Source organism: Aquarana catesbeiana, linkage group LG03 (assembly GCF_042186555.1).
Source record: "Aquarana catesbeiana isolate 2022-GZ linkage group LG03, ASM4218655v1, whole genome shotgun sequence".
NCBI lineage: Eukaryota > Metazoa > Chordata > Amphibia > Anura > Ranidae > Aquarana > Aquarana catesbeiana.
Genome location: NC_133326.1, coordinates 521,795,181 through 521,808,705, shown reverse-complemented (window position 1 = coordinate 521,808,705; position 13,525 = coordinate 521,795,181). Strand labels below are relative to the sequence as shown.

Here is a 13,525-nt window from a genome sequence, read left to right as displayed (position 1 = left end):
ACCTGTCCTTGGTGACAAGTCATCTGGTAGCGAGGGAATCTGTGTTCTGCCTCCCTCCCCAGCAGTTGGTTCCTCCAAAGTATCTGGAACTTAACAGGCTATATGGAGACCTCATGTACCTGGCCACATGGTACAAGAGAGTGGAAGGAGCTAAATTATTGTGCATGAGGCGCTAGGTGTCCCAATTCTGTCATTGGGAGTGAGGTAACAGAGATACATAGGACTGGTGGAGAAGCAATGGGCTCAGCAGTATCCCTCCTAAAAGCAACATACAACAAGTAAGGTGTGTAATGACATGGGACGGTAAGCTCACAGAGGAACTCTGTATGTTACACAGCTCCATACAGTGTATGGCTCATCTCTAATCCTGGGTACCAACATAATTTTAACTTTCACATGAACAAGGCCCCCTAAGCTTTGATGAGCATGCGCTCGGGAGGAGAGGTAACCCGCACGTTCAGGGGCAAGGAGGCCCCATCCACAAGCTCTTTATGCATTAATGCGTAAAATGCAAGTGGTTTAAGTGTCTAAATCTGGCTTGGAATCAGACTCTTGCAATAGCCTGTACAGCAGACCTCAGATTCAGAGAGGTAGAAGCAACACAAGGGGCCGAGCAGTTGTGCCTAGCGCTCTCGGTTTTACAGGGAACATAAGAGGAGAGAGCAGAAAGATAAACTCATTAGTCTACTTCTCCAGTATTTACTGTCTATTCAGAGCAAAGAAACAGGTTTGCTTTAAGCCTCCATTTACCCCTAGCATATACCCCCCTTTTCAATTGCTTTGTTTAATTTCCAAGTATGGAGGTCCATGTGACCTAATCCATGGGACACTGTTGGGCCAGTTAATGCTTTAACACAAGACCAGGAATTAACAAATGTTCCTGTGCCATTATATTGGCACAATAAACTTGCATTGAGTGGTGTGTGCCATATTAACTAAGCAGATAGACCTGTTGTAGGTCTATCTGAGCCACCATGTGTCGATAATCATTTCCCATATCCCTGCATGTTGTGTTTACTAAGATGCACGTCCAAGAGTCTTTTAAAACTATCAATACTTCCTGCTGACACCACAGATTGTGGAAGAGAGTTCCACATCCTTATCGCCCTGACAGTGAAAAACCCCCTGCTTAAGGTGAAACCGCTTCTCCTCCAGTCTCAATGTGTGGCCCGTGTCCACTTACACACCCTGAGACTAAATAGTTTTCTTCCTAAGCTGGGATCATCATTGAGTTATTTCTATATGACTATCATATCTCCTCTCAAGCATCTCTTCTTAAAGTACAACTGTTGCCTTGGCCTGTAAAAGCAAAACTCAGGTTCACTTTAGGTTGAGGAACAAAAGGCTTGGAAAACATCCATAGATTCCCTTTACCAGTAAACTCCAAATCTGGGTCTGTTATAATCAGTTTGGCAGTCATTAGGAAGGGTCAATAAATCGTATTCCGATGTAGCACCCTCCTAGTTAGATGCTGGGCTGAGAGGTAAATTTAGTTCTTTTTGTTCTCCTCTGTAGTCAGCAGAGCAGCTGCTGATTGTTTTGGGCTGATCAGGGTTCCATTGACTGCACCCTTCATTGTTTCTCCTTACTTTCTGGAAAGCTCCAGAACATAGGAGTGAAACAGGCTAGACGAGCAGTCTGAATATTTCTGATATCCCAGCCAATCCCTGAGGAGGCTTGCTCTGAAGGTTGTTGGAAAGAACATAAATAGTCTGTGGCTGGATCAGTCAGTGCTATTTTCCAGGAGTAGAGGCACCCAGCCTGGAGGATTATTACCCTGCCAGGTTACTTAACTGACCCTGCCAAGAAACTCAAAGTCCCAGCAGACATAAAGCTGGGGCCTATCTATTCAAAGACATCTCTGAGGCTAAAGAAGAGGAGGGAATCTCACCCAGGGATCAGTCTGGAAAGTCCACTCTGCAAATGTCTAAGGCAGGAGGAAGGCATGACTTGTCAGTACAGACCTGAGAGCAGAACCTGGGTGACTGTGCTGCTGTTATCCTCTTGATACAAAGACTGAGGTTCACCCAGCTTTGTACACTGCTATTGGTGGCCCAGTGCTGCCCATTCCCAGAGCCATTGCTAAGGGACTTTTCTAAGGAGTGTCTGTAGAAGAAGAAAGAGCATCCTGTTGCTATTGTTCTACACACTGGAGTACCCCCATAGCTCCTTAAGCCCTATCCAAGTTATACTGCAATCAACTTTAAAAAGCAAGCCTTATGCCCTGTCGGACATTGATCAGACATCCCGACAACAAAATCCATGGATTTTTTCCTACGGATGTTGGCTCAAACTTGTCTTGCATACACACGGTCACACAAAGTTCTCGGAAAATCCGATCGTTCTGAATGTAGTGATGTAAAACACGTACGTCGGGACTATAAACGGGGCAGTCAATAGCTTTCGTCTCTTAATTTATTCTGTGCATGCGTGGCACTTTGTGCATCGGATTTGTGTACATACTATCAGAATTTCCGACAACGGATTTTGTTGTCGGAAAATTTTAAAGCAAACTCTCAAACTTTGTGTGTCGGAAATTCCAATGGAAAATGTGTGATGGAGCCTACACACGGTCGGAATTTCTGACAACAAGGTCCTATCACACATTTTCCATCGGAAAATCCGATCGTGTGTACAGGGCATAAGACAATTTTTTGAGCCAAAAGTGGGGATGCTACTCTGTGCCTGGATACCGTTACACCTTTGGGAAATAGAACCTGGGACAAGATAGCGGAACGAGCCAAAGAGTCAACGATACACCCAAGTTAGCATAATCATGCCCTTAGGCTTTAGGATAGGACCTTGACAACCAGCCCAATGGTACCAACTAGCCCAAGCTCAACTGAGTCTTTAAGGTCAGTGAAGGCTGCTGACCTTAGCACCTAAACAGTATAGCTGTCACGGGTCATGCGACTTGAGGTGCTGGGTCACATTACTTGGAATTGGAACACTGCGGGATATTTGTATCACAGCTGACACATAACCACACATTTACAGTGACTTCAAGACCTCTACCCTTCACCCTTCTCAATGTCTATAGTTTAGTTTAGGTGTCTTTTCATTTGCATTTCTTTAGAATTGTATTGATGCTGTATTTGTGAAGTCCCTTTTGATCTCCCAATCTCCTGCTGAGTCCATAGAGTTGATTACACAACTATCACGGTTATATATCAGATGGAAAATCCTGTTTCATTAAGCTTACCAGCAGGACTGAGGACCCGCCACAGATACATATAGAGATATAGAGTAATTACTACTCATTCTCTATGGCAAGTTCACAGCTAGCAAACATACTAAAAGAATTAACAGGTTATTATTATGGACATGGAATTCCAATGATAGAAGTGTTTGTTTTTTTGGATAGAACTGTGTTTCTAATGCATACACATTTTAAAAAGGGAAATTACAGCATGTACATTAAATACATATCTTGAGTTATCATTAAAGCCCTGCTCCACCTTTTATGTGAAATGTTTATCATGCTTACCAGTTTGTTGCCCACATATTGTCATGTTTGCCCATTTTCTGTATGTGTTTTGTATATAATTGCCCATTTGTGGCCCATGTATTGAAATGATTGCCTATTTATTGCTGGCATACTGTAGCAAATAACTTGTTGGTGCCAACATATTATGTCATCACTGTTTAGAAAACTAACTATATTACTAGAAAATGATCCCCTGCAAGCCCGTCATTACTGAACCACTGTACAGTTATCCCCATGTTTCGTCACTACGTACTATGTTCACCACTATTATATTAAAAAATTACATATTTCTTTCTTCGACATATTATATATATATATATATATATATATATATATATATATATATATATATATATATATATATATATATATATATATATATATGATCTTTTATTTTTTTGCATATTTGTCACACTTAAAATGACTCAGATCATCAAACTAATTTTATTATTACACAAAGATAACCCGAGTAAATACAAAATGCAGTTTTTAAATGATGGTTTGTTTATTAAGGCAAAAAAGCTGCCCAAACCTGCCTGGCTTTATTTAAAAAAGTAATTGCCCCCTAAACCTAATAACTGGTGGTACCACCCTTTGCGGCAACAACTGCAATCAAGCATTTGCGATAACTGGCAATGAGTCTTTCACATTGCTGTGGAGCAATTTTGGCCCACCCTTCTTTGCAGAATTGTTTTAATTCAGCCACATTGGAGGGTTTTCCAGCATGAACGGCCAGTGTAAGGTCATGATACAGCATCTCTATTGGATTTAAGTCCTGGGCTTTGACTAGGCTACTACAAAACCACATTTTTGCTTTGTTTGACCCATTTGGAGGTGGACTTGCTCTTGTGTTTCGGATCATTGTCCTGCTGCATAACCCAAATGCAGTTGAGCTTGAGGTCATGAACTGATAGCCGGACATTCTCCTTTAGGATTTTCTGGTAGAGATCAGAATTCATGGTTCCATCAATTATGGTAAGTCGTCCAGGTCCTGAAGCTGCAAAGCAGCCCCAGACCATCACGCTACCACCTCCATGTCTGACTGTTGGTATGATGCTCTTGTTATGAAATGCTGTATTAGTTTTATGCCAGATGTAACGGGACGCACACCTTCCAAAAAGTACAATTTTTGTCTCATCAGTCCACGGAATATTTGCCTAAAGGTCTTGGGGATAATCAAGAGGTTTTTTGGTAAATGTGAGATAAGCTTTTGTGTTCTTTTTGGTCAGCAGTGGCTTTGGAACTCTCCCATGGATGCCATTTTTGCTCACTCTCTTTCTTATTGTTGAATCGTGATCACTGATTTTACCTGAGGAAAGTGAGGCCTGCAGTTATTTAGATGTTGTTCTGGGTTCTTTTATGACCTCCTGAATGAGTCGTCGTTGTGCTCTTGGAGTCATTTTGGTTGGCCGGCCACTCCTGGTAAGGTTCACCACTGTTCCAAGTTTTCTCCATTTGTGGATAACGGCTCTCACCATGGTTCGCTGGCGTCCCAAAGCCTTTGTAATCCTTTCCAGACTGATACATGTCAATAAATGTATTTCTCATCTGTTCTTGAATTTCTTTAGATCATGGTATGATGTGTTGCTTTTTGAGATCTTTTAGAGTGCTTCACTTTGTCAGACAGCTTCTATTTAAGTGATTCAACTGGTCTGGCAGTAATCAGGCCTGGGTGTGGCAAGTGAAATTTAACTCAGCTTTCCAAAAAATTGTGGTTAATCACAGTTCATTCATGATTCAGCATGGGAGGGGGCAATTTTTCACATGGGGCCAGGCAGGTTTTAACAGCTTTTTTCTCTCAATAAATGAAATTTTAAAACCGCATCTTGGATTTACTCGGGTTCTCTTCGTGTAATATTAAAATTTGTTTGATCTCATTTAAGTGTGAGAAATATGCAAAAAAAAAAAATCAGGAAGGGAGCAAATACTATTTCACAGCACTGTATGTTGTAACCTGGGGGACAGGTAACAAGTACAAAGATCCCTGGGATGAGCAGTTTTTCAGGCACAGAAAGATCAAATCCAGTGAGGTAGTGACAAACAGTGCAGTGTTTATTTGTGTTATATACAGGTGCTGTACAGTGTTCCAGAAAACAAAATAGGAACAAAAATAGCATAACGAAAACCTAGCCGTGTCTCGGCTCTAGCTATACAATATACACAGGTCCTACCTACCAGTCTGAGCAAGCCTACAGCTTGTCAGCCTCCACAGATACAGCTTAACAGCTTTTTACCAACCTTTTGCTCTCACAGACAAGTGTTGTCTGTGTTTCCCAGGCCAAGAGCAAAGGCTGTCTGTCTCAGGTGAGCTTAAATTAGCCTGGGGGAAGAGGACAAAGATCCGAACTGGACCATGGATCAGAGATCCCAGAACGTGTATGAGAGGAGCCTGGGAGACGTATAAACCCCGAACAGGACTTTTCTCGGCTCTCTCTGGGATGCTCTGCTACATTATATAGATATACAGTATCTCACAAAAGTGAGTACACCCCTCACATTTTTGTAATTATTTTATCATATCTTTTCATGTGACAACGCTGAAGAAATGACACTTTGCTACAATGTAAAGTATTAAGTGTACAGCTTGTATAACAGTGTAAATTTGCTGTCCCCTCAAAATAACTCAACTCACAGCCATTAATGTCTAAACCGCTGGCCACAAAAGTGAGTACACCCCTAAGTGAAAATGTCCCAATTGGGCCCAAAGTGTCACTATTTTGTGTGGCCACCATTATTTTCCAGAGCTTCATGGGTTGCCACTGGAGTCCTCTTCCATTCCTCCATGACTACATCACGAAGCTGGTGGATGTTAGAGACCTTGCGCTCCCCCACTATCACGTACCAGGTGCTAGAGGCCAATGGAGAGAGGGCTTCCTTTGCAGCCAAGTTCCAGATTCCCCTGAAGGTGAGACAGGAGGAGTTGGGCACAAAGTAGCACAGGTCGCCTGTGGAGTTGCTTGCAGAAAGCTCAGAAATACTGCTGTTGTAATAAACAGACTCTGCAGGCAGGTAGCACCTGTAAAGTGTGACAGGTCTGTAAAGTCACTGAGATAATAGAGTAGTCAATACAAGCCGAGATCAGAACCAGGTTTAAAGCAGAGCAGACGAAGTCAGGTGGAAGCCGGGTCAAACACGAGAAGCAGGCAGAGGGTAATCCGTGAGACAAGCCGGGGTCAGGGACTGGAGATAGGCAGACAGGTTGGGAACAAGCCGGGTCAGAAACTAGGGATCACAGGAGCAAGGAATCACAGGAACACAGGTAACAAGCTGAGATCAGTCAGCAACTTCAAGCACTGATGCACTTCCTGATAAAGGCCCATGTGATGTACTAAAGCAAAAAGTAGCAGCGCTAAATAACCTCTGGAATGAAAACCACACACCAATAATTAAACAATGTGCAATATAAATGATAAAAACTAGAAAAATGAATAATAGTCCATCTTTAAAAATATGCTGTGCCTAAATAGACAGGATTTGCATGTAGTTCAATTCTTATGCCGCATACACACGACCGGACTTTACGGCAGACTTGGTCCGGCGTACTGGATTTCGTCGGACAATTCGATGGTGTGTGGGCTCCAGCGGACTTTGTTTGCTTAAAAGTTGGACGGACTTAGATTTGAAACATGTTTTAAATCAATCTGTTGAAATCGAGTCCGGTCGAAAAGTCCGCTCGTCTGTATGCTAGTTCGACGGACAAAAAGCCACGCTAGGGCAGCTATTGGCTACTGGCTATGAACTTCCTTATTTTAGTCCGGTCGTATGTCATCACGTCCGAATTCGTCGGACTTTGGTGGATTGTGTGTAGGCAAGTCCGTTCACTCAGAAAGTCCGTCGTAAAGTACGTCGAAAAGTCCGCCGGGCAAAGTCTGCCGTAAAGTCCGCTCGTGTGTACGCGGCATTAGAGTTCATCCTCCACCGCAACACCCGTGAAAGACCACACAGAATGCTCGCTTACCAGACGGCAAGCTCAAAAAGGCTTGCGACCTATACCCGACCAGGGCCTTTATCCATGGAGGGCGAAATCCAGGCAAAACCCTTCAGGATGGTCAGCATGCAAAGCAGAGACCGCCAAACTCCCCAGTCACAGATCATAAGTACGGTCAGAAAATGATGGCATTAAGATGATAGAAGATGCATGCTTGTCAAAGTGAAGTGCAGTCCTGGCATTCCACATGGCTCTGTAGGTCCCACTGCTGTTTTGGATAGCTGGAATAGATCACAGACGCCGAATAAGACGCCAGTCAGACGTCTGAATCAGACGCCGGTGACATCACTTCCTGTTCCACGGTCCATGCTGGTCAGTGTGGAGCTTCCTGGTACCTTTGCTCCTGGAGAAACACTGTGATCTATTCCAGCTATCCAAAACAGCAGTGGGACCTACAGAGCCATGTGGAATGCCAGGACTGCACTTCACTTTGACAAGCATGCATCTTCTATCATCTTAATGCCATCATTTTCTGACCGTACTTATGATCTGTGACTGGGGAGTTTGGCGGTCTCTGCTTTGCATGCTGACCATCCTGAAGGGTTTTGCCTGGATTTCGCCATCCATTGATAAAGGCCTTGGCCGGGTATAGGTCGCAAGCCTTTCTGAGCTTGCCGTCTGGTAAGCGAGCATTCCGTGTGGTCTTTCACGGGTGTTGAGGTGGAGGATGAACTCTAAGAATTGAACTACATGCACATCCTGTCTATTTAGGCGCAGCATATTTTTAAAGACGGACTATTATTCATTTTTCTAGTTTTTATCATTTATATTGCACATTGTTTAATTATTGGTGTGTGGTTTTCATTCCAGAGGTTATTCAGCACTGCTACTTTTTGCTTTATTTATAATTTTGTGTATCCCACTTCTCGCAGCGGCTTTTTCGACTTTTATGATTTTGATTTTTATTCATTTATTTATTTATTTGCTATTTCACTCACAGCGCTGTATTTTCTGTTTTATTATTCTGCCCATGTGATGTACTGCTGGAGAAGCTGTGTCCTAGACCCCTTCTCCTGTTATTGGTGCCCTGACAGATGCTGGGTCCTAAAGACCTTCTCCTGCTGTCAGTGCCCTGACATCCACCTTCCGTTTTAGGATGCCCCACAGATCCTCAATAGGGTTTAGTTCTGGAGGCATGGTTGGCCAGTCCATTACCTTTACCCTCAGCTTCTTTAGCAAGGCAAAGGTCATGTTGGGGGTGTGTATGTGGTCGTTATGTTGGAATACTGCTCTGTGGCCCAGTCTCCAAAGGAAGGGGATCATGCTCTGCATCAGTATGTCACAGTACATGTTGGCATTCATGGTTCCCTCAATGAACTGTAGCTCCCCAGTACTGGCAGGTCTCATGCAGCCCCAGACCATGACACCCCCACCACCATGCTTGACTGTAGGCAAGGCACACTTGTCTTTGTACCCTCCACCTGCCGCCACACACGCTTGACACCATCTGAACCAAATAGGTTTATCTTGGTCTCATCAGACCACAGGACATGGTTCCTGTAATCCACGTGCTTAGTCTGCTTGTCTTCATGAAATTGTTTGCGGGCTTTCTTGTGCATCATCTTTAGAAGAGGCTTCCTTCTGGGATGACAGCAATGCAGATCAATTTGATGCAGTGTGTGGCCTTAGGGCTGAGCACTGACAAGCTGACCCCCCACCCCTTCAACCTCTGCAGCAATGCTGGCAGCACTCATACGTCTATTTCCCAAAGACAACCTCTGGATATGACGCTGAGCACCTGCAACTTATTTGGTCGACCATGGCAAGGCCTGTTCTGAGTGGAACCTGTCCTGTTAAACCACTGTGTGGTCTTGGCCACCGTGCTGCAGCCTAGCTTCAGGGTCTTGGTAATCTTGATATAGCCTAGGCCATCTTTATGTAGAGCAACCATTCTTTTTTTCAAATCCTCAGAAAGTTCTTTGCCATGAGGTGCCATGTTGAACTTCCAGTGACCAGTATGAGAGAGTGAGAGTGATAACACCAAATTTAACACACCTACTCCCCATTCACACCTGAGACCTTGTAACACTAACGAATCACATGACACCGGGGAGGGAAAATGGCTAATTGGGACAAATTTGGACATTTTCACTTAGGGGTGTACTCACTTTTGTTGCCAGCAGTTTAGACATTAATGGCTGTGTGTTGAGTTATTTTGAGGGGACAGCAAATTTACGCTGTTATACAAGCTGTACACTCACTACTTTACATTGTTACAAAGTGTAATTTCTTCAGTGTTGTCACATGAAAAGATGTAATAAAATATTTACAAAAATGTGAGAGGTGTACTCACTTTTGTGAAAGATATCAGGACTTGAATGGATATGGTCCACCTACGCTTTTAGGAGGACATAACCTTTACAAAAAAATCTGATTTATAGTTCATATTCTCCTCACTCATAATACATGTTATTATTGTGTAATCCTCTCTCTTTTTAATCTTCAGTTACCCGGGAGTTCCATCTGAAATTCAGGAAGAAAAAGGAGTCAAATACATCTTTCAAGTTTATGAAAAAGATCAACCAAAGCAAGACCAATAATCCTGTATAGAATAGACCGAAATAGATATGTGATATGTTGTACTGAAATTTATCTGTAATCCAAAATTGCCTTGAATATCTAACCTAGAGAACAAAAATTTAATATATTGCATCTTATCCGTCCTTAAAGCAGAAGTTCACCCTAAAGGGGAATTTCTACTTTATGTCCTCCTCTCCCTTCTTTAGCACATTTGGCACAATCAAATTTTTTCTGGGAGAGCAGGTACATAGTTTTGATAGGCACCCACTCCCACTCTGCCCCTCCTCTCTTTGCTTACTGGGACACATCCCAGGTCCCAGAAAGCTGCAGGAGAATTCACAAAGCACAGAACAGCTCATGCATGCACATTGGGGAGGCGGCTTCCCAATGTGCATGCATGAGCCAAGGAGTCACAGCCGGCTTCCCACAGTAAACATGCTGGTGCTGGGGATCCGAAGACTGGCGAACAACAGGCTTGGGTGAGGACAGTGCTGGATCCCCAATCCCCAAATGACAATCAAGTGTCATTTTATTAAAAGTTAGCAGCTTCAGTGTTCCCCCTTAGGACCCTTTCACACTGGAACGGGTGCGTCGGCGGCGGTAAAGTGCCGCTATGTAAGCGGAGATTTACTGTCGGTATTCGGCCGCTAGCGGGGTGCTTTTACCCCCCGCTAGAGGCCGAGAAAGGGTTAAAAACCACCGCAAAGCGCCTCTGCAGAGGCGCTTTGCCGGCGGTATAGCCGCGCTGTCCCATTCATTTCAGTGGGCAGGAGCGGTGTATACACCGAAGATGCTGCTAGCAGGACTTTTTTACCCATCCTTCTAGCGCACCGCTCCAGTGTGAGAGCCCTCGGGGCTTTCACACTGGAGAGAAAGCAGCGGCTGTTTCGGGTCGGTTTGCAGGCGCTATTATTAGTGCAATAGCGCCTGCAAACCGCCCCAGTGTGAAAGGTGTCTTAAGGTGATAACTGCATTAATACATTTTCTGGGTGAAAATATAGGACAAAATTCTGGAAAAAGGAAACTATTGCAGCCACCATACCTAAGAATTTTTTTAGCTGAAATTGATTGCAGTTGTGTCTCTGTGTTTAGAACATGTATATGTGTTGATTTAGCAGCCAGATTCTACCTCTTATCTACTACAAAAATAAAGACAAAATATGTTCACTTGCTATAGAAAACATCCACTTTGCTTCCTTCTAGTTTTGTTTTATAATCAACTTTGTTGTTCTGTGGAATTCATCACATTTAGGATTTAAGAATCAGGACAGAATTATAAGGGATACGCTGCAGACTTGGACGTTCCTGGGCTTGACTACTTCAGCAGTCACTGACCTAGAAAAAGTATGCAATCAGTTAAGTCTACAATCAGGTCCGGTGTCTTGTCGAATACAGTCCCCTATCCAGAAGTGTCCGCCCTGTACTGCGCAGGCGCAGTACGGAGGACAAACGAGACGCCGAAAGTCTCCGAAGTTCAACAGCTAATCGTCAGCTGTACATGGCGCCTGCGCATTTATTCTTACCCTATGTCCAGGATCATTCCCTACTATCCAAGTGGACATAGAGTTAGAATAAATAGTTGCCGAGCGCAGCGAGGCCGTGCCCGAAGCGTGGCGAGCGAAGCGAGCCCGCGAGGGGCCCTCTTACACTGCCATCGCTAACAGGTGCCCGAGCGCCGTGTACAGCTGATGGTCAGCTGATCAACTTCGGACATTTTCAGGATCTCCTGCTGCTCCGTACTGCGCAGGCGCTGCGCCTGCGCAGTACGGGGCGGACACCATCTGATAGGAGGACACTATATGTCAGAACACCGGGACAAGGGGTGGGCAGGAGGGGCGGCTGCCCTGGGCACAATGGCTTATTTCAGGATGTGGGCGCCCTAACCCTAAGGGAATGGGGGGGTGCAGTTTGGCATCTTTGCCCTGGGAGCTGGATGGCCTTGTCCCGGCACTGTCTAGAATTCAGACCTGCATACCTATTAAGAGGTCACTAACTCACTATTTTGAATCAAGGATGAGGATGACAGCCCTGGATACTGCAAACCAAGCTTGCAATTGCACCTTTCAATATTTCTGTCCTGGCAAATACATGTCCACTTGATCAGCTAAAGACAAGTAATTTCAGCCACTTCCACCCTGTAGGGTGAGACCAAACACTGGTGCCTTATATAGCCAGTGGGTAACACCAGCATTCAAAGTCTCCTCTGCAGTTTCCTGACTCACCTCCCCACATCCCACCCTGCTCATTGGACTATGAATCAGTTTCAGCACTTGGATAACCTCCCTCTTCAGCTCCCAGTGCTTGAAAAGAGAGTCCCGGAGCTAATGTGAAGCAATGGGCGCAGGGACGGCATGACATAGCTGGACAGCACAGATGCCACTTTAAGAGTAGGTTTCCTCTTTTAGAAAAGGGGAGAAGCTGGTTAGGTCGTAGTGCAGAGTCTTTGGAAAGTTAGGGGGAAGTGACGTCAGTCGGAGAGCGGTGGAGGAAGAGATTAGTCACCACCCTCACCGCTCTTCATTCCCTCTGTAGATTCGAGTATAATGGCAGCGATGGAGGGATTTCTGGAGCAATTAAGAGCGGCGGTTGCCACTCAGGGTGGGATTGGCTTCAGCAGCAGTTAACGGACGGCGGGACAGCGGTACGGCGGTGAGCGGGGAGGAGGCCATCAACACCTCGTGCGCGGCAGTCCCGGCCGCCTGAGAGATTCAGCCCTGAATCAGGCCTGGCACAGCACACGGCTCTTCCGCCCCTGCCCGTTGCAGATGTACCGAACAGGTGGACTGGGCTGCAGGGGAGGGGCGGAGTGGCCGGGACACACAAGAGCGAGGCTCGGCAGTACGTGAGACTGCACAGACGGTAGGGTCGGCCAGTAGTTCAGCGCAGTTCAGGAGAGGGTCAGAGAGGAACACAAGGTCCAGTGTGAGTGAAGGAAACAGACAAGTGACACACACCCATCAAAGTCATAGACGCAGGAGCCCGTCACGAGGGACACCGAACGAGTCTGGTGGTAAAACGGGGAAAGAAGGTCGTGCACAGCACCGCAGACCCGCGGCAACCAGAGTGGTCGCATTTGGGGTGCAGCAGTCGGTCGGCAGGAATGAGAGCAGCAGCGATCGATCTGAGGGTGAACTGTCCGGGTCGGATGGAGGCAAGGACCAGGGACATCCAGCGGCGGTGGTTCCAGGAGTGGCGGCTGATGGGCCCAGTCCTGGGCAGCCCGGTGAGTGCGATTCTTCAATTTCCATATCTACTATATTGCATTGCCTGTTGGGGTGGGGTAAGCAGACGGGGCATGCAAGGCTGGGGGGGACAGCAGGGGCGGGGGGGGGGTTCAGACTAACCCGGTTCCACCGCTAGCTGCGGTACCCCAGACGGGGAATGAGGGCCTACGGGAATTGTTGGTGGGGCTCAAAGAATTGGTACAACGCATTGAGACAGGGACAGCAGGCAGTCCGGCGCGTGCATGGGCAATGGCGCAAACCACCCCACTGGCGGTGGACGCTACGCGAGCCGCAGACGATATGCCT

General features: G+C 45.6%; 1 protein-coding gene across 3 annotated transcripts in view; it reads left to right on the top strand.

Annotated features, from left to right (window-relative positions):
• LOC141132621 (dihydrofolate reductase-like) overlaps positions 1–11,179 on the top strand; it is a 97,341-nt gene extending 86,162 nt beyond the window's left edge. For 2 of the 3 annotated variants that reach the window (XM_073621221.1, XM_073621222.1), the window contains exon 7: positions 9,922–11,179. In XM_073621221.1, coding sequence (XP_073477322.1) covers positions 9,922–10,015 — 94 coding nt within the window. In that variant the 3' untranslated portion in view covers positions 10,016–11,179. The remainder of the gene's footprint in view (positions 1–9,921) is intronic. The other variant, XM_073621220.1, reaches the window with a different exon arrangement.
• Positions 11,180–13,525: the final 2,346 nt, after the last annotated feature.